The sequence below is a fragment of the Atractosteus spatula genome, chromosome 6 (assembly GCF_055471065.1).
Source record: "Atractosteus spatula isolate fAtrSpa1 chromosome 6, fAtrSpa1.hap1, whole genome shotgun sequence".
Taxonomy (NCBI): domain Eukaryota; kingdom Metazoa; phylum Chordata; class Actinopteri; order Semionotiformes; family Lepisosteidae; genus Atractosteus; species Atractosteus spatula.
The window spans coordinates 26,278,022-26,305,890 of NC_142711.1; the positions used below are offsets into that span (position 1 = coordinate 26,278,022).

The window sequence follows — 27,869 nt, forward strand, 5'->3', positions numbered from 1 at the left end:
CATTGTTTAAGTGTGTAATTGCAGTGGGAATGAAAGATCTCCTGAGTCTGTTGGTTTTACACCTGGGGGCACAGAGGCGTCCCCCAGATGGGAGAAGTGTGAATTCGCAATGGAGGGGGTGAGACACACACTCCATGATGCTTTTGGATTTTGTACAGGATACTTAAGTTTATCTGATTATTCCTGATTATTTTGCCACTTATATTCACTAATTTACCCAGCCTATTACAATTACCGGTACTTACTGTATTTTGCCAAACCAGCAAGTGAAGCAGAACTGTATTTTAACATCTAGCTGAGTTTCCTAAGAAAGACGAGTCTCTGTTGGCCTTTTATATAGTGTCACAACAATTATCCCATTTTAGGTTTTTGTCAATGACTAGTCCCAAGTACTTATAATCATCGACAATTTCAACAGGCTGACCATCAATTATGGTGGGTTGAGGGGGTGTGGTATTTTTCCTAAAAATCAATAACCAGTTCCTATGTTTTTGAAACATTTAACTTTAGGGAGAACTTGTTGCATCAGTTAGTAAAATCATTTAGAATGGGCCCATGACGGTATTCTGTGTCCTTTAATAAACTGGACAGGGCTGTGTCATCAGCAAACTTAATGAGATGTCTATCTGTTTGTATGTTCTCCTGGCATTTCCACCAGGTGCTCTGTCCCCCCTCACCACCACAATCCAAAGACCTGCTGATAGGTCAACTGCCTTCTGGAAAAATTGACCCAGATGTGATGGTGTGCATATCTGTGTTTGGGGTTTGGGTCTATGCGTGCCCTGCAATGGACTTGGACTGGCATGTTGTCCAGGGTATATTCTGATGTGTGCCCATTGCTTGCTGGGATAGGCTCCAGCTCCCTAGATGAAGCAATTAGAAAATGCATGGATCTTCATAATATTACTTTAATAGCCCTACCTTGGACTATAACCAGAGTTTCCAAAAAGCCAAGCTTCCAGCAGGTATTGACTCGGGCAGGTGAATACTTATGCAACCACCATATGTTACATTTGATTTTTCTTTACGTTTTTGCTGATATTTAACTTCTTTAACCACTACAATTTTCATTTTGAGCACTAAAGTTTCGATTAAAAATAATTTCACATAATTGGTGAATTTAGGGTTTAAAAAAAAGTAAAATAACTTTTAAATGCTTTACTCATTCTACTATACAGTGGCAATTGTATACATTGGTTGGACAAAACGACCAACAAAGTGAAAACCACACAGGTGAACTAAGTATTTTAAGAGGTTAGTTTATGTGGATTAATAAATTAACTGCTACATAGTACTGTGGTACATAATATTACCACTAGGATTATGACAAAGCCATTTAATATTCTTTACCATGTATCCTATCCAGGCCAGAAGTCAGGGTCCAACAATGAGGGCACACAAGAGGCTCGCACAGGCCACCTGCTCAGTGGCACCACTATGTCGACAGAGCTATGCAAGATGGAGACCCCCAAGGGGGCTGTTTAGCATGTTCTCTGCAACTATCCCCCAATCAAAAGTCTCACTAAGACAGACCTGGAACAAGGAATGGCCTAAGAGATCAGCTGCAGTGGGCCGGGAACAGACAATTGGTGCTGACAATCCCCAGCCACATATATTCAAACTCTTTTTTTGGAGGGGGGAGTACAGACAGGGAAAGACCTCTGTGGAAGATGCCCAAACAAGGTAACCGAGCAGAAAGCTAAGAGGTGAAGGGCCAGCACAGTGAGACCAGCTTAGCTCAGAAGTAGCGTTGGCCACAACCCACTCTGCCATCTTGTGAAGCTCAAGCAGAAAAACACTGCAATTGCAATCAGGGGATTACAATTAATTTAGGGACAAAGGGCTGCATTTTTTTCCCCAATATTCAAGGGAAGATTTCAACTAAGTGCCAGCCAGTCAGGTCTTGTATCTCTGGGAAGCACTGTGTGGATTAGTGAACAGTTTGAGAGAGCAGTGGAGAACAGATTGAGGGTCCTGTGGAGGGTCCTTTATTTAGTTTAGCAACTAAGATTACCTTCTTAGTCTGCCAAGTTAGTTAGTCCATCACTGTGAGGAAGAGTGAAGGGTTGCTTTGATCTGTAAAAGTCATGAACTCTGGGACTTTTTATTGCATATAATAGCTTGTGTGTTAGCTTGTAATTTAGGGTTTAAAAAAAATATTCACTTGTATTTTGTTTGCCCCCTTGTCATTGCACAGCCATCTCAATTCCCCATTGAAATTGAAACAAAAACATGATGTGCTCCGCAAATTTTCATTCCTAACTACAGGGGCCATTTTAATTTGGTGTCTGGATTATTTTTATTTTTAATCTTTTTATAACAGTATTATAAGTACTTGCAAGTATTATAAGTACTGTGTATTGTATATTTCATTTTTTACGCATGTTGCACAACAAAGATAATGTGCACTTAATAGAATAATGCCAGCCTATATTTTCTAGAATAATGCAATTCCTTTGTGGTTTTACTTAATGATCAAGTCACTTCAGTTCCTATTAAGCTACGAATTGGAACCCAGTAGTAGTTCATTACTTATGTAGCCTTACAAACATAGAGGATATAGAAAGAAGAAAAAGTTGTATGGTTGAAAAAACATGACTGATTAGAGATGAAGTATAAGCAGTAACTGAACTCGGAGGGCTGACACTTACCACCGCTGAGGAGTTTCATCACCAGCCACAACTCATCCTTCACCACAAATGAAGTGTAGTACGAGACGATGTTTGGGTGATGACACTGACTCATTGCCTGGATTTCCTTCTGCAGATAGAGAGAGAGGATAAATCTTCAGTACAGACCAAAAGGTAGGCGAAGGTTGGTCGATGGCCTGATTTACCCTCTGGATGGTAAGCTTTTCCTCTTTTGTATACTGTACTTTTGGCTGTTGTAGAACTTGCTACGGTTTAATGGCCCCATTTTGGCCATTGTTCTCAAAATATGATTTACCAAGCAGTTATTAAAAATGATTTAAGATCAATTAGAAAAGGAGCTGTTATTTATTACTTTTAAGAAGATTAGTTTTTGATGCAATAATGCTCTTGGACAATGTTCTGTTTCTCAAGGAAGAAGGTTTAAGTTACATGACAAAACATCTACTTGGTAACTCTAAAATACATTCAGTGACAGTGAAAATTTCCCCATATCTAATGCCTTTGCTGAATTCAGCACACAGACAAAAATATTTCAATTTTCATAACAAATAATGAAAAGGTTCACCACACAATCCCTTCCTATTCATCTGCTGTGACAACACGAGGGACTGCGAATCTCAAGAATACCCCCTGAATTTAGGGGAGGCACGTCTGAAGCAGGGTTGAGAGACAGGGAGACAGGAAAGAGGGGTAATTTGCTGTTAAATTGTGAAATGGACACTTTGGAAAAAGAAGGCTTAGCCTGAATATTTATGAAACTCAATTATGAATAAAGACCATAAGCACTGATAGCAGTGAAGGGGAAAAGAGCTGGAGAGCTAGAGCCGTCTGCTCTTTGGATAATTATTAAGACGGGGAGGTGAATTCAGAACGCAAATACCACAGAGCAAACCATGTCCCCTTGTACTTAATCAAATCAATGTTAACAAAGAGAGCAGGAAAAATAACTTCAGTTAACTTAACTGGAAAATCCCTAAAGTGTTAGTTTATTTCACCAGCCTTTCAAACTCCTTTGTATTCTGTATAATATCCAGACATGTATGTTAGAGCGATTTTTTTGTTGTTCTTCTGCTTGGTAGTGTAGCAAGGCAAGCCCATTATTTCAGCACAGACTGGTCCTTTTAGATAACTGAGGACCCACAGATCTGAAATTTCTCATTAGGCTTCAGTGAAGAGAGCTTCACAAATGAGCTTTACAGTGCTGAGCAATGCCAAGTGCAGCTCCCACTACACTTCCAGTACACTGAGGGGAGCCTCTGATGGCTTTAGATTTAATTGGTAAAGGACAATATTGCCACAAACACATAATGTTTAGTTTTGAGCATGCTTGTTCAACATCAGAATGATATATATCATCATGTGCTTCACAATACTATATAGAGTATTTCTAAATGTAGTATATAGAATAAAAGACAATACTCCAAGCACTTTTTAAGGATACCTAAGCCTTGCACACAGACCTGTCATTCTGCAGGAATCATGCCTAATTGTTCCTTTTGATCATTGGCATAATGGCATTTCTCAGTCAATACAGAAGAATTAGGCCACAACAAGATTAATCATGTTTGTCTTGCCCTGTTAAAATGTGCTGTTGACATACCAAGAGACACTATTTATCCATAGCTTGTTTTCAAAGGTAGGCTGTGTGAAACCTTTTCGATGTACTGTATAGCATAAGCAGCAATGGTCATTTTAACCAAACAATATTAAAACATGGTAAGATGACACCTCTGTGAGCATTGGTGTAACAACTGGACAATGATGTGGCTGAAAAAGCAAAATGACAGCACAAAGAATATGATGAAAATGTGAAACAAGTGTATACATTTATGCACCTCCCAATTCTTCACAAATGGGATCTGAGCATTGTACAAAACTAACATGCAGTCTTTATCACGGGATGGTCAGTGCCAGACAAGATCCGTTATTAAATGTATGGAACAGCAAAAATAATTTACAAAACCAAGGATACATGAGCAAAAACTGCAAATTGTGCTATTTTGTAAACGTATATATTCTTCTAGAACTTCTTCTTTACCACAGATGACTATTATTGAAGCACTAATTTATTAAATTTAGAAACATGACAGTATAAAGACGATAGAAAATGCGTTGAAGTAAAATATACAAAACAATAACTATAAAGCATATTATTTGGACTTTTTTAACTGCACCCCCCAAGATATTTTTACTTATTAATATTTGGTGTTATAAGCAAGAATGATGAAAATGTATACTGTAAAAGCTGCAATCAACACATTTTAGTGCAGATGGTATTAAGCATTCCTGAAACAAAAACAATAAGTATCACCATATATGCTGGGCAACCTCCTGGAACTGATCTGAGTCTGCTGTTTAGATATCTGAAGGGAAAAAGCAAGCCTATGACGAATAAGGGATTGACTAGTAATATTCAGAAACCCTAGGGCCACATAGTTCATGTGCTGTTTCATCTGCAAGCAATATAAAAACTATTTAAAAATTAAACTGCATTTCTGGTAACTCCTGATTTACAGGAACCTTTGGCATTTTGAGAAAACGCACAAAAACACAGGATCACGATAAATAGCGGAATCCAGGCAGTCTGAAAATGTATCTGATATGAAAGAGAAACCTATTGAGTTCACATATTTCCTTCTAAGAATCCAAATCTTACTAAGAGATGATAAATAAGATATTGTGCCAGCAATTAGCTCATCATTATGTATCGCCAGGAATATGGGAGGCTTGAATAACCCTGACACAGATGATTGGTACCTTTTTAAAAAAAATGATATTAAAAATTACAGCAAAAGACAGTTTTTGGATTGAAAAAAAATTAAATGAACCATTCCAGTCTGAATCTGAATATTTTAAATCTTTGAACGGAATATCAATTTCAAGTATTCAAAATCCTCAGAGACATTGAGAAAGTCAACCCATTGGATCTGCAGAACAATACAAACCGAATAACAAGTGAAAACTATGTGGCTGTGGATTTAAAATTGAGAACAGTAAGCAAAAAGGTTTATTGGATTCTGGAAAAATCTAAATAGCCACGTTGTTGATGTCTGATCTGAGGATCTTATCAAGCCAGGAAGCCTGACTTCTACCAATGAATAGTCAGATGAGATCATTAGAACAATGCAACCACGCTAGATAGTGCTGAATTATTTGTAACCTATCTTCTCCTAATTAAGATCCATATTGATGGTTAAGAAATTTCAAACACCACAACAGATATTGATACTATTTTCATGATGGCGATAGTCAATGATCTTGATAAGCTAAAGTTTCACATTTCTTGCTAAGCATTATTACGAATTTACATGGGGGGGTTCTCTGACATTTAATGCCATTTGTACAGCACAATTGTCCTTTCACTTCTCTTTTAAAATGGACAAGTAGCAGGAAAATGTTTAACAAAGATAAGGGATCAGGGCTAACATGCACACTTGATCAAGATCACAAACAGGATGGACCTTAAACACTGTAGAATAACAAACTACTCATTGCTTAAGTTACATTAGGCATATTTCTTTAAAAATGGGAGGTTTTTAGTTTCTAAAGAGGTAAATTTCAATATACAGGACATGTTCTGCAATTGCACAATGCAACCACTTGATTAGTAACAGGATAACATAAAAAACTCCTAAAAAGAAAATCTGTCGCTTTGATCACAAACTTGCTAGCAGAGATGTTTGGCCTGTAGCTACTGACTGGGTGGAGGCCACAAAAGTAATGAGAACAATAATCCCAGAACTTCATCAGCATTGCAGCATACTCTTCACCACTGAATCAAAACATTTCACAAATAATAGAAAGGAGCCTTTGTGAAAGACGATGTTTTAAGCACACACTGATGTTGCCAAGAGAGAAAGCTGGTCCAAATTCTAAGCATTAACGCCAAGAAAATAAATAATAAAAGCAGAAATGTGTATATTTTAATTTAAAAAAATCCAGGACAACAACAGCAATGACACGTAGCAATTTGTTTCTGTAGATGAAGGAAGATTATGTTGTAAGACTAAAATTTATGAAGCCTAAACACTAATACAACCACAAACACATTAAAGCAATCAATGCACAGTGCAGTACTATTCAGATCATGTTAACTGCTACACAATTAAAAAATATACTCCATTACCTTTTTTAAACAAGCACAATTTCACATTTGCGCATTCCAGACCTCCTGTAACCTTTCCAGTCTCCTGGAGACTATAGAAAGGCAGAGGCACGTTCTATACAGCCTAGTTACATCAGAAACATTGAAAAAAATAGGATATTTTACATGCAAGAACATAATTCTACAAAATCTTTGTCTTTCAAAGCAAATAAAAAGGACATCCATGGTGATTAAAAACCAATCATTACTAATGCAGGCAATCTTTCTAGGCATATTGTGTGATAAATTAACACTGTTTTGCTGCATTTTTGTAGCACAGTATAATCCTGTGAATTCTCTTGCTAAAGCATGAATTAATCTTGTTCACGCTTTTACTTTTATATGTGGCTGTCTAACAACAGGCATGAAAGACACCTTTACATATCTGACAAACATAAGCTTTAAATGTGAATTATTCCACTAATATCGCTAAACACACCTGCCAGCAACACAAACAGGAAACTGAGTTACTAAAATAATAACTTATTTATAAAGCGCCTTTCCAAAACCCAGGGATGCTGTATATCGTGAATAAATAAAAAGAGTAAATAAAAGTAAATGAAGAAAAAAAACAAGAGCATACAGGTTTTTACAGATTGACTGTAGGCAATCAGATGTAGATCTTGGCAAAAAGGTAAGTTTTAACTTTAAATTTGAAGTTGTTTCTCAAAGTCTGAGGAAGGTCATTCCACAACACTGGAGCGACGACAGAAAAGGCACAGTTACCAAAATCTGCGATTTAGTCCTGGGTACGGTGAGCAGAGGACTAGCCTCAATTGAACAGAGCCTATTGGGGGAGTGTAAACATGAAGGAGTTAGGAGATGAATGATGGAGCCAGATTTAGAGCCTTGAAAGCCAGTAACAAGATCAATATGTGACTTTATAGTCAACCAATGTAGAGACTTAAGTGTAGGAGTGATATGCTGCCAGGGTCTGGTGTGAGCAGTTTAGCTGCAGAGATCCAAACATGTTTGAACTTGAGAAGAGAGTTAGGGAGCCCATAGAGTAAAGAGTTGGAGAATTCAAGCCTTGATGTTATGAATGCATGAATCAGACACTCTGCATCAGACATTAACAGAAATTGCCTAATGCAGGCAATATTTCTAAGGTGAAAGAAATACGTCTTAATCAAATTATGTGGCTTGAAAGAAATGAGAAGAACAAGAGTGACTCCCAGCTTCCTAACTATGGCTGATGTGTGAATGGGGAAGCCATTAAGACCATGTTTGCATATACATTTGCATTTAAAACCACAAACATTTACAGTTGAAAAATGCAAGCAATGTCAAAATCATAAAGTCAGAGCTGTCTGATAAGACCCAACATACTGTAAATACAGAAACTCCAGCCATTTTATTTCAGATCTTGTACTGGAATACTTAAAGTAGGTTGGTCTAAACTAATACTCATTACTTCTCATCCTGGGAGATCAGAGTGTCTTCTTGTTTGCTTTCTTCCTTCATGTGAGCTAAACTGTCTTCATTGCTCTTAATTATCACAGATTTTAAGCTTGAGGAGTTTGAGTTCCCTGCAATATCTGTAGGGCTGTTGCTCCCTAGAACCAGGAGTAACGATCACTGTTCTAAACTGAGAGGCATTAATTTTCTCTAAAACTGCTGTTTCCAGTTTTGCTCCAGAGATAAATGACAGCTTGTCACAGGCTAAGCCACTGTTTTTGTTTAGTCTCCTGCACATACAGTGTGGATATAAACCCTTAGAACCATTACTACTTCAAAATTACCAGACTAAAAAGATGATTAAAAAGGCACAATTTTAATACAGGCTCGATTGGTGAACAAGGAATACTGGCCAAAACTGTACACTGTATTTTTTTCTTTTGATCCTTCAGTTTCAGTGAACACAGGACACTTTTTGGAAGGACACATTATATGTCTAAACGCTGATGTATCGTAGCAGCAGAAATTATTCTAAACAGCTGTGAAACAGTAGTTCAAACTGTACTACTGAAGTACTGCTCACTACCAAGAAAGCAGTGGTCATAGTAAATTTAAAGACATTGAAGCAAGATGTTCTTGCAACTCATGGCATTCAAGATATTAAACCCTCTAAGAAAAGAGAATCTATGAAGAAACCAACAGTATCATACAGTACTAGATTTAAAAACATTCTAAAGGAACAAAAATGTTACAGGGGGTAACAATGAAAAACAAGATTTTTAAATAATACACTCAGAGCAAGCAGTAGTCTTTTTTTTGTTTTACAGTGAAGCACTGAAGCCTCCTTAGATGTGGCTTTTGTGTGCGACAACTGGTATTCCATTTTGCAGACTGATTTTTTAGGGGAGCAGATGGGGTAAAAACAACTACTACAGTATCTCCAAAAAGAGCAATATCAGAGCTGTATGTTGACCATTCAGAACCCTTACAAGGGAATCCCATTAATATTCCATCAGTATTGTTTTATTAAGAGAAAATTACATGAACTGATAAAGAAAAAATAATTTAAAAAACCTTATGTAGTACTGCACATCTAGTAATAAAATTAAAAGGAAAGGCACACAAGCTTGTGCAGACACAGTAGATTTACCTTTCAGAAATAGCAACAACTACAAAGCAGCTGCTAAGCAGACAAATTTTAGCTCAGAACTGGGTCCTCCCCTGCTGGTTACAATGCTGCTTTTTGCAGTGCAATGTGAAAAACTAACACATCACACCTGCGAAAGTGCACTCATACAAACATATACACACCACAAAGTATACAAAAGTAAAACCAGAAGATGAATTTGGGCAAGCACTGAAATCAGCTAAGTGAGTGCCAAAAAAAATTAAATCTAATAGTTTTGTTTAAAATGGCTATCATAAGTTGCTAGAATTCTGTGAATGAGACATAAGACGCTTACTGCAATCTTGTTATTGCAGTTACCAAAGAATTAAGAACAGTTATACATTCCTTTCAGTATTTATTTTTCTCCTAAAAAGATGCATTGTAATGTTGCTGTAGCACTATGTGTAAATAATAAACTGTTAAATCTTTACAGGGTGCTAAAAATAATTTTAAATATAATATTTTTTATTTATTTATAAAAATATTTTTATATTTAAAATATCATGGCCAATAAGTATCTTAGGGTAGTTAAGTAAATTCAAACTGCGCTCAACAGCCTCATCACACAAATTACAAGGCAACAGGATATAAAAAGGTAGATATACAGTAGCCGTTCTGTGTATTTGTGCCCCATTACCATAGTACCAGAGCTCTCTTTTATGACAAAATCTCAACCTCACTCTTTCCTACATGATACTTTCAAATCATTATGGAAAACAAAGAATTATTGTTTTTCAGTGTTACTAAGAATGAAAGGGCAAATACAGGAAAACATATATTTTTTAAATGTTCCTTAGGTTCACCAAAGCTACAAACACGACAATGGGTAACATACTGTACAAACACAGTGATGCTCTAAAATTGCTTACCATTGGTTCTTCTCTTAACTTGGCATTTCTAAAATGTGGCCTCAACTAGTATTTGTGTGCACAGCAGACTCCAACTCCCCCCACTCTCATGCACTAAGAATTTTAAGTTGTGTTAAAAATGCTGTACAAAAATTCCTGCATGTTCCCCTTGATTTTTGAACAGGACAAGCAGCAGCCCGTATAATTTTAGAAAGCATGCCTAATCTAGAGGACATTATCTTATTTTAGCGTATTAGCTTTTCTTGTTTCTACTGGCAGCATACTTGTTCTGTGAGCTGCCCATGGTCACAACCAGTTATAATGGCAGTGTTTCCACTAGCAAGTGCCGGTGTCTACACTCTGAAGCCGCCTAAAAAACTTTGTTTTATCTACAATTCTGTCTTATCGCAGTGCTGCCTCACAGCACTGAGACTCCGAGTCAAATTTTGGACCTGTGCAGGTCTGCATGGGGACCTGCAGGTCTGCATGGGGTTTGCATGTTCACCCCATATTCATGTGGGTTTCCTCCCACAGCCCAATACATACTAGTAGGTTAAATGGCCTCTGGGAAAATTGGCCATGGTGTGAATATTTATCTCCATCTCTACTCTGCGATGACTGGTGTCATGTACAGGGTGCATCCTGCCTTGCTGCCTGTTTCTGAGACAAGCTCCAGCTCGCCTGCTTAGATGAAGTAGTTAGAAAATGGATGAATGTTTACTAAAACTATATATATATACACACATCACACATACACACAATACACTTAGACCTCTTAAGTGACTCATCCAGAATGAGTACTATAGCCTGAAAGTTACACAGGTTTGAGTGCCACAGGCTCAGTGGCACTAACATAACTGTAGCCACATCACCCTGCAACTCGCATCTGGCAGCTCACTGAAGCAGGTGTGAACCTGGTCAGTACCTGGATGGATTTGGAGATGTGAAAGCTAAGGTTGCTGTTGGAAGACGTGCTAGTGGGACCACTAGGGGGCACTCACCCTACTGCCTGAGTGGGTTCTAATGCCCCAGTAAAGTAACAGGGACACTATACTGTAAAAAGTTATACGATAAGCCATAAAACCAAGGTCCTGACTGTGTGGTTATTACAAATCCCAGGGCGTTTCTCGAAAAGAGTAGCAGTGTTACCCCGGCATCCTGGCCAAATTTCCCATTGGTCTTTACCGATCATGGCCTCCTAATAATCCCCATCTATGAATTGGCTTCATCACGTTCTCCTTCCCACTGATAGCTGATGTGTGGTAAGCGTTCTGGCACACTACGGCTGCCATCACATCATCCAGGTGGGGCTGCAAATTGGTGGTGGTGGAGGGGAGTCCCCATTACCTGTAAAACGCTTTGAGTGGAGTTTCCAGAAAAGTGTTATATAAGTGTAAGCAATTATTGTTATAACTCCTGAGGCCCTGGTCCTGCTGAGGATATGTGGGAGCCTGAATGACTGAATGGTGTGTCCAGGAAGAGTGATGCCCACATACAGTACATCCGTCCTGCAATTAATTCCGTTCAATCTAAAAAAATGTCTTCCCGAAAGACTCGTACACTTACTGGTGATTCTAACTATAAAATTGTTTCCTACAACTATAAAAGAAATATTGAATATTTCATTTGTAAAGGTGTAAATGGTTTGTGTGAATTTACATTTCTCAGGTGAAACAACTGTCTGGAGATTACAAATTTAGAACTACAGCTACTGTATATAGTTCACTACCTGCTATAGCCGATTAAATTCAACAGCACCATGAAATACAGATTATGGCAGAAATTACTGCATTCAGTTTTGCACTAAACCATATTTCTTTCATTCATCAGTGCTAAATCAGCATTTCATTGCAGCAGCCAGTCAATGCTGACGTTTTAAAGCTTTAAGAGTCAAGAGTGGTCAGAGAAAGTGCATGCAGTAAGTTATCAGAACAGAGGTGAGCACAGAGCCTCTGGTGATTACAGCACTTATCACTCAGCAATTAAGAGATGCCTTATACAGTACCTCCTGTGCTTTATCAGCATTCTGCAGACAGAATTCCTTGATTCATGAGATTGGTTATGATGAAGCAAGCCTACCAATTCTTTAATAGACTGCTCTCTCCCGATCATGACACAAACAAATGAAAGCCTAGCTGTGATAGACATTCCTCCTACAAGTGGGGTGATGTACTCTTGATGTCTTCTTGCACCAGTGAAGAACAAGCAGGGCCTATTAAAAATTGAAGAATTCAATTACTTCCAGTCTGTTAAGTCTGCCATCTTGGCGGAGCTTGAGCTGTACCAGAGAAATTGGGCCAGAAAAAGCATTCACAACAATGTCTGGGTTAAATATCCATGGTGTCACATTCAGAATTTTATGTATCAATAATGGCAGAAGAGATGGGTCACTCAGCCTCCATTATTGAAAGACAATAGAGTTACATGGATGCTGCACTGCAAGCATTCACTTTTTTGTTGTTTTCCCCCCTTTCTCCAGTTTCACAGCAACTATACAAACAGCACCCTGTATTGCATTGTAAAAATTAATGTATTAGTTCCATTCTAACCTTGCCAGGACTGCCAATGATCTACAGCCTGTCCTTGACCCTTCTCCTCAGGCATACACTTGAGTTAAATTGAAATGTGGGCTACATGACACTGTGAAGCAAATAACTTGCAAAAGTAGCTAAGCTGTCAAAATCCTGCAAAAAAAAGCAAAAACAAACAGCAAATTTCTACACTAAAGTTGCTCGCCGATCCAAACGCGGAGCTCTTGATGAACCGAGACATATAAAACATGTATTCAAAATAAAATGTGTTGTTTTTCAACACAAAACAGTTGATAAAAAATGCTGAAAAGACCAGATTAAACCTTTACTACATATCTTTATAAAAACCCAAAATCATTATCTCTAATTGTGGGATCAAAGGAGAGAGGTGATGGCGTGCTTTTAATACCATCTGAATAAAGACAAAGAAGAGCAGATGTCAGTCAAATCACATCTATGTAATTGAAAATGTCAACATCATGAAACTAACCCAATGATTTCTAAACTGACAAATTACCCGCTATACAATTTTAAAAATACAGATAAGGCTTGACAACAGAAGAGGCATTAAAATGGCTTCAAAATGTGTTACAAGTTTTCTAAACATGAGTAATTGGTTTGTTTTTAGTGAACGAAATGCTGCAAAAGCACCTAAACAGAAGCCCCTACACTGAGCAATGTACTGTATGTTCTTTAAAGACTAACCCTCTGCCTTACGAACATATCCCACTGTGGAGAGTATGATATTAATTTTAAAGGAAGAGTTTATTTCAACATTTGCATAAAATAATCTAGGCAGCTTTATAGTAATAAAACAGGAATACACAATTACAATAAGGGTTTGACATACAGTAAGAAACCAAAAGGGCAGACACATAACCAGTTAAATGAAAACACTTGTAAAGAACAGAAGGTTTTGAGTCCTGATTTGAAAGTGCTCAGGGAAGCTGACTCTCCGATAGCCTTAGGGATGTGACATTGCAGGAAAAGGCCCTGACACACAGGAGACAGTAGTACACATGGGAGTAGGACAATAGAAGGTCAGACAGGTAGTGAGGTGCCAAGCTAGTTAGAGCCTCATAGGTGAGCATGAGGATTTTGAAGCTGACTAGAAACCTTAAATGAAGTCAGTGCAAGAATCCCAGGATAGGAAAAATGTGATCCCAGTAAAACTAGGCAAGCAGGGAGGAGGTGTGGTGGTAAAACATTATTTGAAGGTAACTGTCCATGAGTTGCAGGTGGGGGCTGCTTATATAGTATTAAATTTAACACTTAACACATCTTTTAAAGCAATAAATAGTTCCTCAGATGTTAATGACAGCAGTTAGTAATGTAGTGAAGATGAGAAACATGAGATTTCCTGAAGCTGAAGAAACAATCTTTTATCAACTGCAGAAAACTACACACCTGCAATCTACAAGAGAGTAGACCCTCAATCATAATCATGAAAAAAAATTACAACATGCAATGAAAAGGTGTTCGTGTGACTTTCATCACCCTGTAGAAACTGCAAAAAACATAGGCAGACTTTTCAGGCTGACAGTACTATACGATGGTTTTCCCATCAAATGCAATTTGATCAATTTATCTTATGCTCTTCAAGAGCACAGCAAGAAACATAACCATACTTAACAGAATGACTGCCACTTGGGGAACATAAATTAGGGAAATGTCAGTATTGTTAAATAAAACAAAGAATCGTTACATTATTTCCATTATCTACCTTGTGAGTTTAAAACAGGGAAGGGACTTCAATCTTGCCTAATTTCACAAATAAGAGGCCATTCAACCACCAAGATTTTTTCCCCCCATTACAGAAAAATTAGTTCCGTTTCACGTGGTAACAGTGCATTTTTCTAAAAACTCATTTGATTAGCTCAATGTAATTCACAGCAGAGGTCGAAGAGTCAATTATCAAACCTTCATCTCACATTTTCCTCAGTTCTTTAACACTGTGTATCACACAAGCATATATATCTGCTGTGAGACAGATAATCAACTTGCATGCAGAAAGATTATTCAACATTCTCATACTACTTATGGCTTACCTTTAAATTTTAAACATTTAAAAAATACATGGATGAGCGATCAGTTCAAAAGGCTTCCCTTTCACGGACAATACAAGCATCTTTGTCATCGTTTTTTTCTCTTTACCCCTCTAACTTTCTGAATTGAAGAGAAACAATCTTATATCTACAGTCTACCAATAATACAGTATAATCCCTTTACAAAAAGTATTCTGCCTGAACATCCACAAAATAAGTTAGAGATCCTGTTGCCAGCAGCTCTTTTTTTTCCTATTTTGACGTTCCCACATCTATTTTTTTGGTGTATGCGTTCCATCAAAGATGGCAGGTAAGCGAGGAAAAAAGTCTGAGCTTTCAGTTTGCTCTTAGTAAGGGGAAGAAGCTGAAGAAGAGTTTATTCAGCACTCAAATTAATTTTAAGCACTTCCTGTGAAAAGAGATTGCAGTGGTAAGCTCACAGATTGCTGCAATACCTGAAGATTTAAATGCTCATTTGCTGCAGTAAAGTGGGATGTTTCTTTGAAAGCTCAGTATATCTATACTCCTATTTCTGTCAACAATACTCAACACTGAACGTCACTATTGCTGTTTTTAAAGATTTCCTTCTTTCTCCTCCTATAAAGTTTAGGGATAGAGTGCATGGATTATAAATCCATGAAGAAACAGAAGTGCCCACACTTTCAATGTTCTGTTTTTGCAGTATGACAAACCCACTGGGGATTCAGCTCTGGCAAACTCAACCGGATTTCTATTCCTTTTTGTGCTCACTGCCTGGTTTAATTTGGACACTCCTGTATCTTGGCATGAACTTGAAAGTTTGGCCTCTGTATACAATTATCTTATACAAATGTTCCCCTTTGACACCACAGATTACATACTGAACCCATAATTACATAATTGTAACCTGGCATTTTGTAGAGGGTTTCTACAGGCAACTTAAAAGATATCCCATGCCCATTCTTCTTTTTAAGAATCATAAAACTCCTTTATGAATTAGCAGTAATTCTCATCTTTTCCACACTCCCATTTCATGTGACACCTGATCCTGAAAAAAATTAACATTCCAGAAGATAATGAGAACGCATTTTGCTTTACTAGTCCTTGCAATTTAAATAAGCTTCCATTAGGGGCTTTTTTTTTTTACTTAGATCTCCGTTCAGTAATATTTACCTATATAATCCCCTTTATTGTTGGATTTCAGAGGCAAACCAGACTTCCTTCTACCATTTTTCTTTTAGAAGCTTCATATAGCTAGAAACCTCGTAAAGCTTTCACGTTTGGAATAAGGAATAGTATAAAGGAAGAAATTTACAGAGACAAAATTCAGCCTTCAAATATCCCATTGAGTGATTCAACCGAATGTCCTTCACAGTGCATATGAGACCCTCACAGATGCTGTCATATGAAGCTAGTCCCGGATGTACTTTGTCCACTGGGTACCTCTTTTACACATTTTGTGAATACCTAGTTGTGGTTATGTTTTGGAGAAAGGTTTCCTCTTCTGTATCCACTATTCTGAACACAAATAATCCTTGTGCTTTCTTAAAATGTTAACCTGGACCTTGGCCTCTCAAAGAAACAGATTCCTTTGGTTAGTTTCACCTTGGCTAAACAAAATGCAAAATGCACTGGGAGCCTAGCCCCTGGCATCAATGGATTGTACTCAATATATATTAAATGGAGCATTAAATGGACCCCAGATCCAAGGTGCTAGACAGAGGGGAAGGAAAAGGCAGCGTCTCTGCCATTATAAGCTAGTGCTGTTTGGTGCTCCTTTGAGAGACAACACTTAAGTTGGTGTGAGGAGAGTTGTGTGGAAGCTGTTGTCTTACACTGTATGGTTATTGTTTTATTTCAAGCTCTAAAGCTAATTAACAGCAGATCTTTAAGAAAATTACAGTGCTGTGAATGTGACAGTATCTGGAACTAAATCCCTGTAGTTCCTTAACAAAACCTGGAATCAACAAGAATTAAACCACTACAAATATAAAAAGCAGCAACCTCTTCCACAAGTGTCTTGGAGAAGTCCATGGCACACAAGCAAGAATAGCTGGATCAGCTGCCGCTACTGACAACTGCCGCTGATGTGTCCAAAATAAAGGAGAGACTATGGAGAAGTCAGGTTAAGACTTACCGATTCCATACCTTACGAATTTCAAGCACTTCACAGAAGAAGCACCAAACCACACCTTTTTCTAGCTGAATCTAGATTCTTAAGAAACAAGTATAAATATAGATGTTCAAATTGAGTAACACTGTGCATGGGTAATGTGTGTAGTGAAGCAAATAAATTCCTATTCTTGTTTCTTGTGATTTAGAAACCTGATGTAAGTGCCCCTCGAACTGTCAAATTTTGCTCCATGACACCATACTGAAGAGGCTCCTCTGTGACTGCTTAAATAATTAGCAGCCTAATAAAGCATACAGCTAAGCATTTTGTGTCTCGGCATATCATTACTCGAAGGGGAGTTTTATCTTTAAAAATAGTTTAAAACCATTTCACAAATTCAGTCCAGGGATGCATTCTCATCTGACAGGGGACCAGCAAGTAAAACAAATGTTCAAATAAGCAAAGTAAAAGTACTATTTGACTTATATAAGTGAAAAAAAGATGCGCTTGCCTGCAAGTTTTCATTTTTCTCAAGTAAGCAAAGGAGTAGCACTTGTTTGCTCTAATGTTAGGGAGATGGAAAAAACTCGTCTGCATATATCAAACTCTAAAAACACTACATTTTTTACATTTCTGGTTTAGTATCACAGGTAATTAAATTTCTTTTGAGTGTTATGGGGTGAAAAGAAATAAACTAGCAGAAAGACATCAGAGAATATGGTTTAACCACAGGCAAAAGGTACTTCCTTAAATCATTGAGTAAGAGTGAAAAAGAAAAGGCTCTGAGTCTCTGGTAATTCCAACAGGAAGAAGCTGAAAGCTCAACAGCTTGATGTACGGACTGACAAGATCTGACTATATAACAGAGTCATAATACTATACACTATGTATTGGATTATATACCTGCATATGATAATACAAGGTGATTATGGAGAATCTCTATGGTACCCCCATCATATGAAAAATGCAACATGATTGTGTTTTTTTAAGAAAGATCAGTAAATACTGTACAGTTTTAATCAGTTAAAACTGAGCATATTCTTTTGGTTGTTTTTGCCATTTTCAAGTAATGTGACCCCATATGTATGTTTTATTTTATTCATACACATAATGTAATGTTTGGAGCACTGACTGCAATTTCCCTTGCTGTAATGTGTATGCATTAGGAGATAGGAAATATTCTAAGCATCTGAAAATTGTAACAGCACACATCATGACCTAAAGCAAAGTCGGCCTTTCCAGAAAATTACAAAACAGCAATATTCGACTAGTTAGTTGCTGTTGTTCTGGTCTACCATTTCATCCCAACTGTAGTGTCCTGCAGGATAAAGCGACCTTTGAATGAAGCTACACGAGTTAGCTTTTCCTGCCTCCTTGTAAAAATATTGTCAGTAGCAATTACCCACCCATTCATTCTATAACTGCTTCTTCCAATTCAGAGTCGTGAGGGAGCCAGAGCCTATCCTGGCAAGGCATGGGCACTAGACAGAAAACACCCTAGCAGGATGCCATCACAGACCGAACACCCATACAAATGCAGACAAGCACACACTAGCACCTAGGGCCAAATTTCCCAGAAGCCTATTAACCTACCAGTATGTTTTTGTTTTTTCTGGGGGGGGGGGGGAGAACTGGAGCATCCAGAGGAAACCCACACAAACACAGGGAGAACACACAAACTCCCCACAGACAGCACCCCACGTCTAGAAATGAACCCAGGGATCCAGGGCTGTGAGGCAGCAGTGCTCAACACTATACCACCTTTCCACTCAACTCCAGTATCATTCCAGTAAACGTGAGGTGCGTGTTTTCATGCATGCTTTTATGCTCATGTGCTGTATTTCAATTAGAATATTCTCACCCTTTATGTTAGTGCTCAATGGTGTTACCATTCAAAGATTTAATGCAATCCTCTTCCTCTTATCTTGGCTACTAAAGATAGTTTATCATGACAAAATAAACCATAAGAATTTCCTTTGTTGAGTCCCTGTCTTCCTTTGCATTGGTTATTGTGTGTGTTTGCAACAGACGCAACAACTATGAAAGTCATTTATTACATTTTGGTAATGCTTTTATCCAAGTTATACACAAGATTTAAAAGGATCCTAATAAAATGTAATATATTTTCCCTAAATAATGGAACTGAGACAGTAAAAAGATTGTTTCATATTTACAAACCTTGCTTTTTTTGCTAATTTTGCTACACAAATTATTCTATAATGTGAAACTGGAACAAATGTTCTAGACAATTTAAAAGTAATATGGAAATGTCTTGATTTCATAAGTACTCACACCCTTTGCTATGACTCCACATGGAACCTTGTGAAATTAGATGCACCTACAGCTTTGAGTCCACCTGTCCAGTTCAGTTTGATGAAAAAAGGTTTTTAGATGGAATATGCCCAACTATGACAGGTCCTTCAGTTGGCGGTGCATGTCGGAGCAGAAACTCTACCATGAAAACCAAGGAACTGTCTGTACAACACTATGACAGAACTGTGAGGGGAAGGGGTAGAAAACAGTACAGGGAGCAACAAGAACCTTGGTCAGAGAATTAACCAAGAACCCCCACTGGCTGGTCTGATCAAAAATTATAATTAAATTACATTCCACCAAATAAGTGTTGTTAAATCAAGGCCTACCTCGAGTAGCCACCAGTTGACAGTTTTGTAGAGGTCACTACAGCCCAGTTGTGGCTTACAAGGTGACATGCAGTTGGGGTTCAATAAGAAAGCCGATGCAGATACAGTATATGCCGTAAATGTCACAGGCTTTATGGATTCAACTGCTACCATCAAATTACAACTCCTGATCTTTCCCCACATTGAAACCTGAATAAATGTAGAAAAATATGCATGTGGCAGCTTGCCCTTCCAACACGACCACAGTCTCCAAATAAGATTCTTTCATGAATCAATAAACTACTTCCTAATAGTCAAGAGTTCTGAATTTGATATCACACATTCACCAACCTTCGCATTAGTCTGCCTAGAAGACAATTCAGAAAATTCCAATTCTCCCCCCTGTCGTGCCTGTGGGACTTCCTAAAATTCCTCTGTCACCCTCCCCCGCCCGCAGCCACCACCACAGCCTCACACACACCCACAGCGTGATGCCCTGACATCACCCAACAAAGGCGCTCTTGGCAGCTGCCTCTCCTGTTCACTTCAGCTTAAAAAGCACTTGCATAAAAAAGAAAAATGCAGCCTGTTCACAAGTTATTGTGAGATGAAAACCGCTTAGAGTGAAGGGGTTGTAACTTAACAAGCCTGCTTTTCTCAAGCAAGAAAAGTACTATACTATTAAATGGTAATACACTACAAAGCAAGGACCATGGAAACAGTCATTTCAAAAGCTTCACAGTCAAAAGCAACTGCAATTTCCTTGGAAAAAAAGTGTAAGTACAGTAGCTCACAATCACCTCTGGAGATGCATGTAACCGATTGTGTCTTCTTGATGTGGATGCAGTACATCTTGCACTAGTGTAAACATTTGTCAATATTTTTTCACAAGAAAGCCAAAAAACAATAGAACCCATAACATCTTAAAAAAGGCATGACTCTCTTTTGCACAAATACCTCATGAAGATAAATGCTTCAAATTAGCCTAAGAGTAGTACCCTTAAATTGAATCCATGAAGAAGGCCATTAAAATAAATTTTAATTTGAGAATGTACTTAAGTCATTCATTACTAGTCCATTCCCTTACCCTCCCATAAACAAAGTATTAGTCTTAATGCCAAGCTCAGTAACATTTCTCAAATTTCTGCCATGCACACCAGAAAGACGCACATTTGAAAATTGTGTAACTAAATTAAAAGTCCTTTTTTGAATTTGTGCTGGTTGTTACTTTGCAAAAACAAAGTTATGCACTGAAATCACTACTGAACCCTTTTCCTCCCAAAATATGTTATGCTAAAAATGTACAAAGTATATATAAACTAAGAATAGTGTACAATGTTGATTATGATGTTACAGAAAATTTAGCTGCTCTGGAACCAATTCACAGAAGAGCAACCAGATATATTCACGAACTTAAGGTAATGTTTTATAGACACAGGCTAAAAGAACTTGAACTTAGAAGACTTTAAGGGAACCCGATTCAAGAATTCAAAATCCCTAAAGGCATTTCTAATATTAACCCATTAGACCTCTTCAGAATCAACAGTGAAAAACCAAACACACATGGAAACTATGTGAAAGTTCATTTAACACTAAGAACAAAGGCACACTTTTACACAAAAGGGTTGTGGCATTATGAAACAAGCTACCCAGCCATGTTGTCAAGTCTTGAAGAAGTGGCTTAATAACATTGAAACCACTTAATTACTAAGCAACCTCTAGTTGGGCTGAACATTTTCCTCATTTCACATTTTTCTTGTGTTTCAAATATTATGGAACTGTTATCTGTGCTAAACTTGGAAATGAGTTACTATGGGTAAAAGGAAGAAAAATATGCAATAAAATTTCAAATACAGAACTTGTGGATTTCATTTCAAATTTCTGAACTGCTTTCTTTGCTTTAGGTATTAGCAAAATCAATTATTTCTCCAAATGTTTTAATGATTTGGAATTAGTTCAAATACATTGTTGATGGTGTTTTGTCATCTTTCTAAATTATTTCAAAAGCTAATGTGATATAACAGCTTCCCAGAATCACAGTATTCATCCATGTAGCTTTGTACAGTACAGCTAAGAAAATGCTTTCAACTGTTCTATAATTTTCCAGTATTAGTATTACTATAGTTACTGGGTAACTGGTTGCACCTGTCTGAAGACGTGTTTATATAAAAGACTAAATATCTACATTAGGCTTTTGGGTGGTAGTGCATTGTTTTTTCTGTCAGTACAAGCCACTGTGATAATATACCACAACTACGCTTAAAACTGCTCTCCAGGGTGCTAAGTAGTGGAAATAAGATGGTCAATATAAGTTTTACACATTTCTAATATTTAGGATATTAATTAATTGTGCAATACCTCTTATACTGCACTCAAAGACCGTTAAATAGGGAAAAACTGAAGGCTAGCCATGCCTTCAACATCTTTTCCAGCTCTTTTAAAAATATTCTCTAAAAAATAAACTGGTTTATATAAAACACCATCGAACAAAAGAAAAGACAACCCGATTACTGAGAAGACAGAGAGTAATTTTTTCTTAGCTGGCCCTCATCTTTCAATTCCATGCCAATCCCACCTGTAAAGATCAAATGTAACAAAGGTACAGTACATCTTCATCAAGTCAATCTTAGTTGGAGAGTTGTATCCTGAAAACTTTCCCTCCCACCTCCAAGAGGAAAAGATTTGGTAGATTTATAAAATGCACAATGAATGAGAAGATTGCTAAAATGCACAGAAAAATCAAACAATGCTATTTTTTTTCGGTGCCAAGAGTAAACCATATTTGGAAGAAAGGTGCAATGCCGACAGTAAATAAAAGTACTGAAGCAGATGTTTGTCCTGCTAATGAATACTGTATATAGATTTACAACTAAAGGCTCAGCACCACACAATGCATTAGAAACAACTTTCCGTATGATATCGACCTAAATACATTATCAGATTAAACCTAAATTACTTAAACGAGAAAAAGTAACAATAATCTAGTTTTGTCAGTCCCCTGAACTGAACTCTACTACACAGCTGCTGAATGTCCTTAATGGAACAATCTCAAAGAAAACAGAAACTCGTATAAATATGCTAAATGGACAGTAACAGAGAGCAATACATTCCTGAGGCTGTATTATAGGATGCAAACAGTATATACTATGCACTCCAAATGTAATAATAATACCCCAATGAAACAAAAACAATAAATATCAAATGAAAATGAGTTACTTTGCCATTTTTAATTTCTAAAAAAATATTATACAGTCATCTTTGGAGCATTGCGCACTCCACATAAGTCACATTTCTCATAAATATCTTTGGTATAGAAAACACAATGGTTACATTTATTCACACTCCTGCAATTATTATTTTGTACATTCTCCACTGGCAGGGATCACACTGTAATGTGCTATGAGGTTCTGGTATGTTCAGAAGTGAAATTTATGAGAATTCCTCTGTGTTCTAAGTGCTACAAGACCCTTTTGTTTCCATTAGTGAACTTGACTTAGAATCACAAATGTTCAACAGGATTGGATTCTGGAGATTGAGATAGCCAGTCAAGATCATGTATTTATTGTGCAATTAACCATTCCTTTGTCAATTTGGATGTATGCTTTCAATCATTGTCATACAGGAATGTCCATTTCAGCCAAGCTTTGGCAGAAGGAGCCAGGTGTCTGGCCAAAATGTCCTGGTATGTGCTAGAGTTCATGATCTCCTCTATTTTGACAAGGGAGCCAGCACTATCTTATCCCAAAATATAGTAGACTCTCCCACAAAATTTTGTGAGATGTTTATCTCAATGTGAGTTTTATCATTTTTACCCCAAAGATAATACTGATGAGCAAGTCCAAAAAGTTCAATTTTCATTTCAACTGACCATAAAACACTGTTTCAACAATCATCCAAATGATATTTGGCAAGTTTCAGCCACCTCATTTTCTGGTTCACCCTCAAAAGAGACATTTTTCTTGCAACCCAGCTTGAAGTTAATTTCATTGCATTTCAAAAGAGCAGAATATTATTTAAACCTGTTTTTTGTTGAAGTATTGTTTATGCAAACCTCCTGATTTCTGGAATTCAATTTGTAACAAGCATTATTTTGCGCTACGCAATGCTGTTATGTTTTATAGCATAACGATAAGATTTTTATAAATAAATCTGCAGCAACCCAACTTTCTAACGTTTTATGTTTGTATTTTATTGGGGATAAGAACAAATCTGAAGGGAACAGCACATTTGTAGTCCTGCTTTGGAAATACAAAATGGCTCAGTGTTCAAAACTAAACAGGCTACAGTACATGGGCCAACTGGCCTCCACTCATTTGTAACATGCATGTAACATGTAAATCAAAACAGACTAACGGACATAATTTAAGATCATGCGGAATATATTATTAATAGTAAATTAATTTGAAAGTAACTAAATGCCAGAACAGATTATTGGAATCCATCAATAAAAAGCACAGGTAAAAATGAAAACAAATGCCTGTATTCCTAAATAAAAATTTAAGAAAATTATATACAATTTTAAGAATTAAAAATAAAATTTCTTTAGGGGAATTGCATAAAATAAATTTTATGTATACACTGACAAAATTTTAGCACTGCTTACACAGCAGTACTGAATTAAGGTGCTTTTTATTCTTAACATGAGGTACAAGTGGGGAACCACATCAGTGTGTGAGCTGCAAAGGAACAAATAGGGGTTAATTTCATGCTATAAAGTAGAAATAAACTTTTAGGCTTTTAATGATTAAGAAAGCAGTTCCTGAATGAACAGTCAAAATGTTGTATTTGCTCTACTTTTCATTGTTATTAGTCTCTGTTTCTACATGGAAATATTGTATGACTGTGTAACAAGATCCAAAGGTAAAGTACCTATACATGTGTTCTGAAAATGGTCACTACTTTCAAAGAATAAGAATGATAACTGTCAGATTAAACCTGGAAGTACAAGAACACTGAAGAAATCCAGTGCAACAAAGAATGAACAAAAAACAAAATCTAGAAGCTATAACCCGTGTTGAATCCAGCTTGTTTAAAAATCTTTTGTTTGAGGGGAAAAAAAAATAGTCACATTTTCTAGCTGGCTTTTAAACAATGGCATCAATGTTCTCATTCAATAACCGAGATGGATCAGGCTGAGCTCTAGGTGGCAAGGAATGAATTGGAAAGATATACAATGAACTTAATGGGGGGTTGGGGGTGGTGGGGTGCAAGCACAGAGACGAGTTACAATCAACTGCCCTGAAAGGATAAAAAATGCCCATTTCATCTGTTTGGAATAGAAATTCCAATGCATAAATTAAGTGGAATATACCAGTGAGGTATAACATGAAAGCCACTTTGTAGGATAGGAGTAGAACTGCTTAAAATGCAGCATTAATCCACAGAATTGATTCTTTTTTAATGCACAAATGGCGTGATTCAATTAGTTAATTGCTCCTGAGTAAATACATGAGCAATGGAAATCTTTCTTAATTGCTTAATTCTCTGACGAATGCTGATTTTTTCCCCTTCTGTGGCTCTTCTAAGAGATTCCCTCACCATCTAATAAAATAATTTATTAATGAACAAATAATAAATGTGAATCATCTAATGACTCTATTGTCAATACATGTTGACTCTTACAACTAAAACAAATGAATAATCTCCCAATCTGCCTAATGACAGAATTCATTCCTTCAGTTCAGTGTGGCAATTTGGCTCAGTGTGGCATAGTAAATTCTTCCTTCTAAGAACCAAAATGATTAAAATGTTAAACGGAAGGAAATCCTACAATACCATCACTGCACTCACTTCCAGTGGATTTTAAAATCAAATGCAAAATTCTTGTTCGAACCATTAAATCTCTGAATTAATTAAGTTGGCTTTTTTACCTATTTGTATCTCTGAAGTGATCTGAAATATTTAACATCAAAAGATGCAATATAAAATCAAGATTGCATACTGAACAAAGGAGCTGTAAAACAGTTTTGCGAAAAATTGCATCCTTTTTATAGCCATCTCCCTAAGCGGCAGATGATGTTCTACCGATTACCTCCCACCTTAACAAAGCGTTAATTTAATTTTTACAAGCATCCCCTTAAGACAAGAGGAATACAGAGTGACATTAACTTACAGACTAAATCAAACTAAAGACTCATTTGCATAATCCTACAATATATAGCACAATTCTATCTGCTTCAAAACAGCGTGTAAAAAAATACCACACTAGCCAGACTTGGATTCATAAAAGGAAGAAAATAATTAAGTTCTCAAATACAAACTTAATATATTGTTATTACAAAAAACTATTAATTATTGGATAAGCTTTCTTTTGTACAAGACGTCAAGTTTAATCATGAATAAAACAAATGTGGCTTTAGAGTACCCAGTCTCCACCCTGAAGTACATACACTAACACCTGCGTCATAATTCATTATCATTTCTCTTTTATCACTATTTTATTCAAATTTAAAATCACAGATTCAGCATAAAACTGACATTTCTAAATTACTTCACAAAGCCAATAAACCTTTTTATGCCTGCTGGGAAGTTACTGTATGAACTATGATCAAGTAACTCAGAAACTGAATAAAACTACAAGGCTGATGGTGGCTTATTTGCAATTTCAATCATTAACCTTTTTGTTATTCTACTAAACAATACATTGTAAGACATTAATTTAAGATAAAAGTATAAGAAGTGGTGGGCAAATGTGAATGTAATAGGCAACATAAGTAAATCCTTATTTAAATGCTGGATGGCAGATATGGTTAGATCATTTAATATGCGTGCTCATTAAGTTACATAATGGATAACTTCTATAATTAATTGGCACACCTTTAAAAACATTTTAATAAAACAATATTCCCATGTATTAGCAAGACTACATTTTAAAAGTAAAGCAAAAGCACCAAAATAAAGGGTTTAAATAAGGGTGTGGATAGCAATGAGGTGCTGTTTACCAAGCATTTTATGGTTATTTTTTTAATTCTTACAGATGGCAGAAGGTCAGCAAAGCAAAAGCAAAGCAATTGATTTCTCTTCTGAAACTGTCCCTGAAACAGCAAAACACAACACCTGTTCTGCAAAAGTTAGCTTCAGAACTGAAAAGGGTCAACTGAAACGGCTCGGGTCCACTAGGAGAGCCATCACCCCTCTCTTTAGTTAGAATATAAACAAATCAGAAAGGAAAAAGCTGTAAACCTGCAAAATTGTTGGAAATTGACCTAATTATTTGTATGTACTAGAAAGTACTGGTGACAAATGCTTAATCTGACATTTGAGTATTAATAATTTTATATCAATTATATAATAACAATAGCATTGCATCAAAGATTTATGTAATTAGATATGTTACAAGTTTCCAGTGTTCTTATACCATTTAACAAAATGAGTTATGTTGAAGTAGATATCAATGACTATCAGCTGCCTGATTTTGAAAATATCTGCATCAACCTGGAAAAAACAATATTGATTTACCGCTGACAAGCACACTACCATTAAACAGCCCACATGCAGCATGTACTGAACGACATAAGTACATGGCACATTTCTTGTACTTGACCTTACTTTAACACTTAAAGAACTGTGCCACAAGAGGCTGCCTCACAACAGCTTAATTTCCCCTATTCGTGAATGTTGAAGGACAAGCCAATACTCTCTAAGTAGAAGGTGCCATGAACTGTAAGGCAGATACAATCGTTAAGAAAAGCAGCTACTGGACTTTTTTAAACTTTAATTACTGATTCTATTAATAGCAGGATGAGGTTTCGATTACAGGCTAGCGTTTATATTTACGATGACTTCACTTCAAGAAGTACCGTTCCAGGCTTCCCAGTGCTCTGAGAAACTAAATCATAGGCTGTTATTGATGAGAGATGTTGGAAGAAGTTTGAGTGTCAGATAATGACTGCACATTTTCAATCACTTGAAACAAGAGAAAAAATAATCACATTTATATTTTACCACCTATCAAAGTTCAAATGACTTTTTTTTTTAAGACAAATGCCTGGACAACTCCCAGGTGCTGATCTAATAATAGTTACTTTTCCTGCTCTCTGAAACTCAGTTAACTCACTAGATCACTCTAGTAATCTAAGAACCCAAGACTTCGAATTCACTTCTAATTTCCAAACTGTTATACGTCAGCAGAATACATTCAGCCTAAAATAATCATAGCAATTCCTTGGATTTCTATAGTGCTTTTCCTCTCAAAGGATTCCAAAAAAAGGCAGTTTGCCTGCAGAGATGTACGCGAGTTGGACTGTAGTTATTATGTGGTTATGCTGCAAGAGTGTTAACCCCAGCGTCCTGGCTGCGTTGCCCTCTGGGCTTGTACAATCTGCCTTTCCTAAATTTGCACATGAGCTCAATCGATAGAGCAGTTCTCCAC

At 36.8% G+C, this 27,869-nt stretch overlaps 1 protein-coding gene across 1 annotated transcript in view; it reads right to left on the minus strand.

Annotated features, from left to right (window-relative positions):
- Nucleotides 1-27,869, minus strand: part of oxsr1b (oxidative stress responsive kinase 1b) — a 121,574-nt gene that overhangs the window by 70,438 nt on the left and 23,267 nt on the right. Inside the window, exon 3 of the mRNA XM_088918785.1 lies at nucleotides 2,652-2,760. Within this exon, the coding sequence (XP_088774911.1) occupies nucleotides 2,652-2,760 (109 nt within the window). The remainder of the gene's footprint in view (nucleotides 1-2,651; nucleotides 2,761-27,869) is intronic.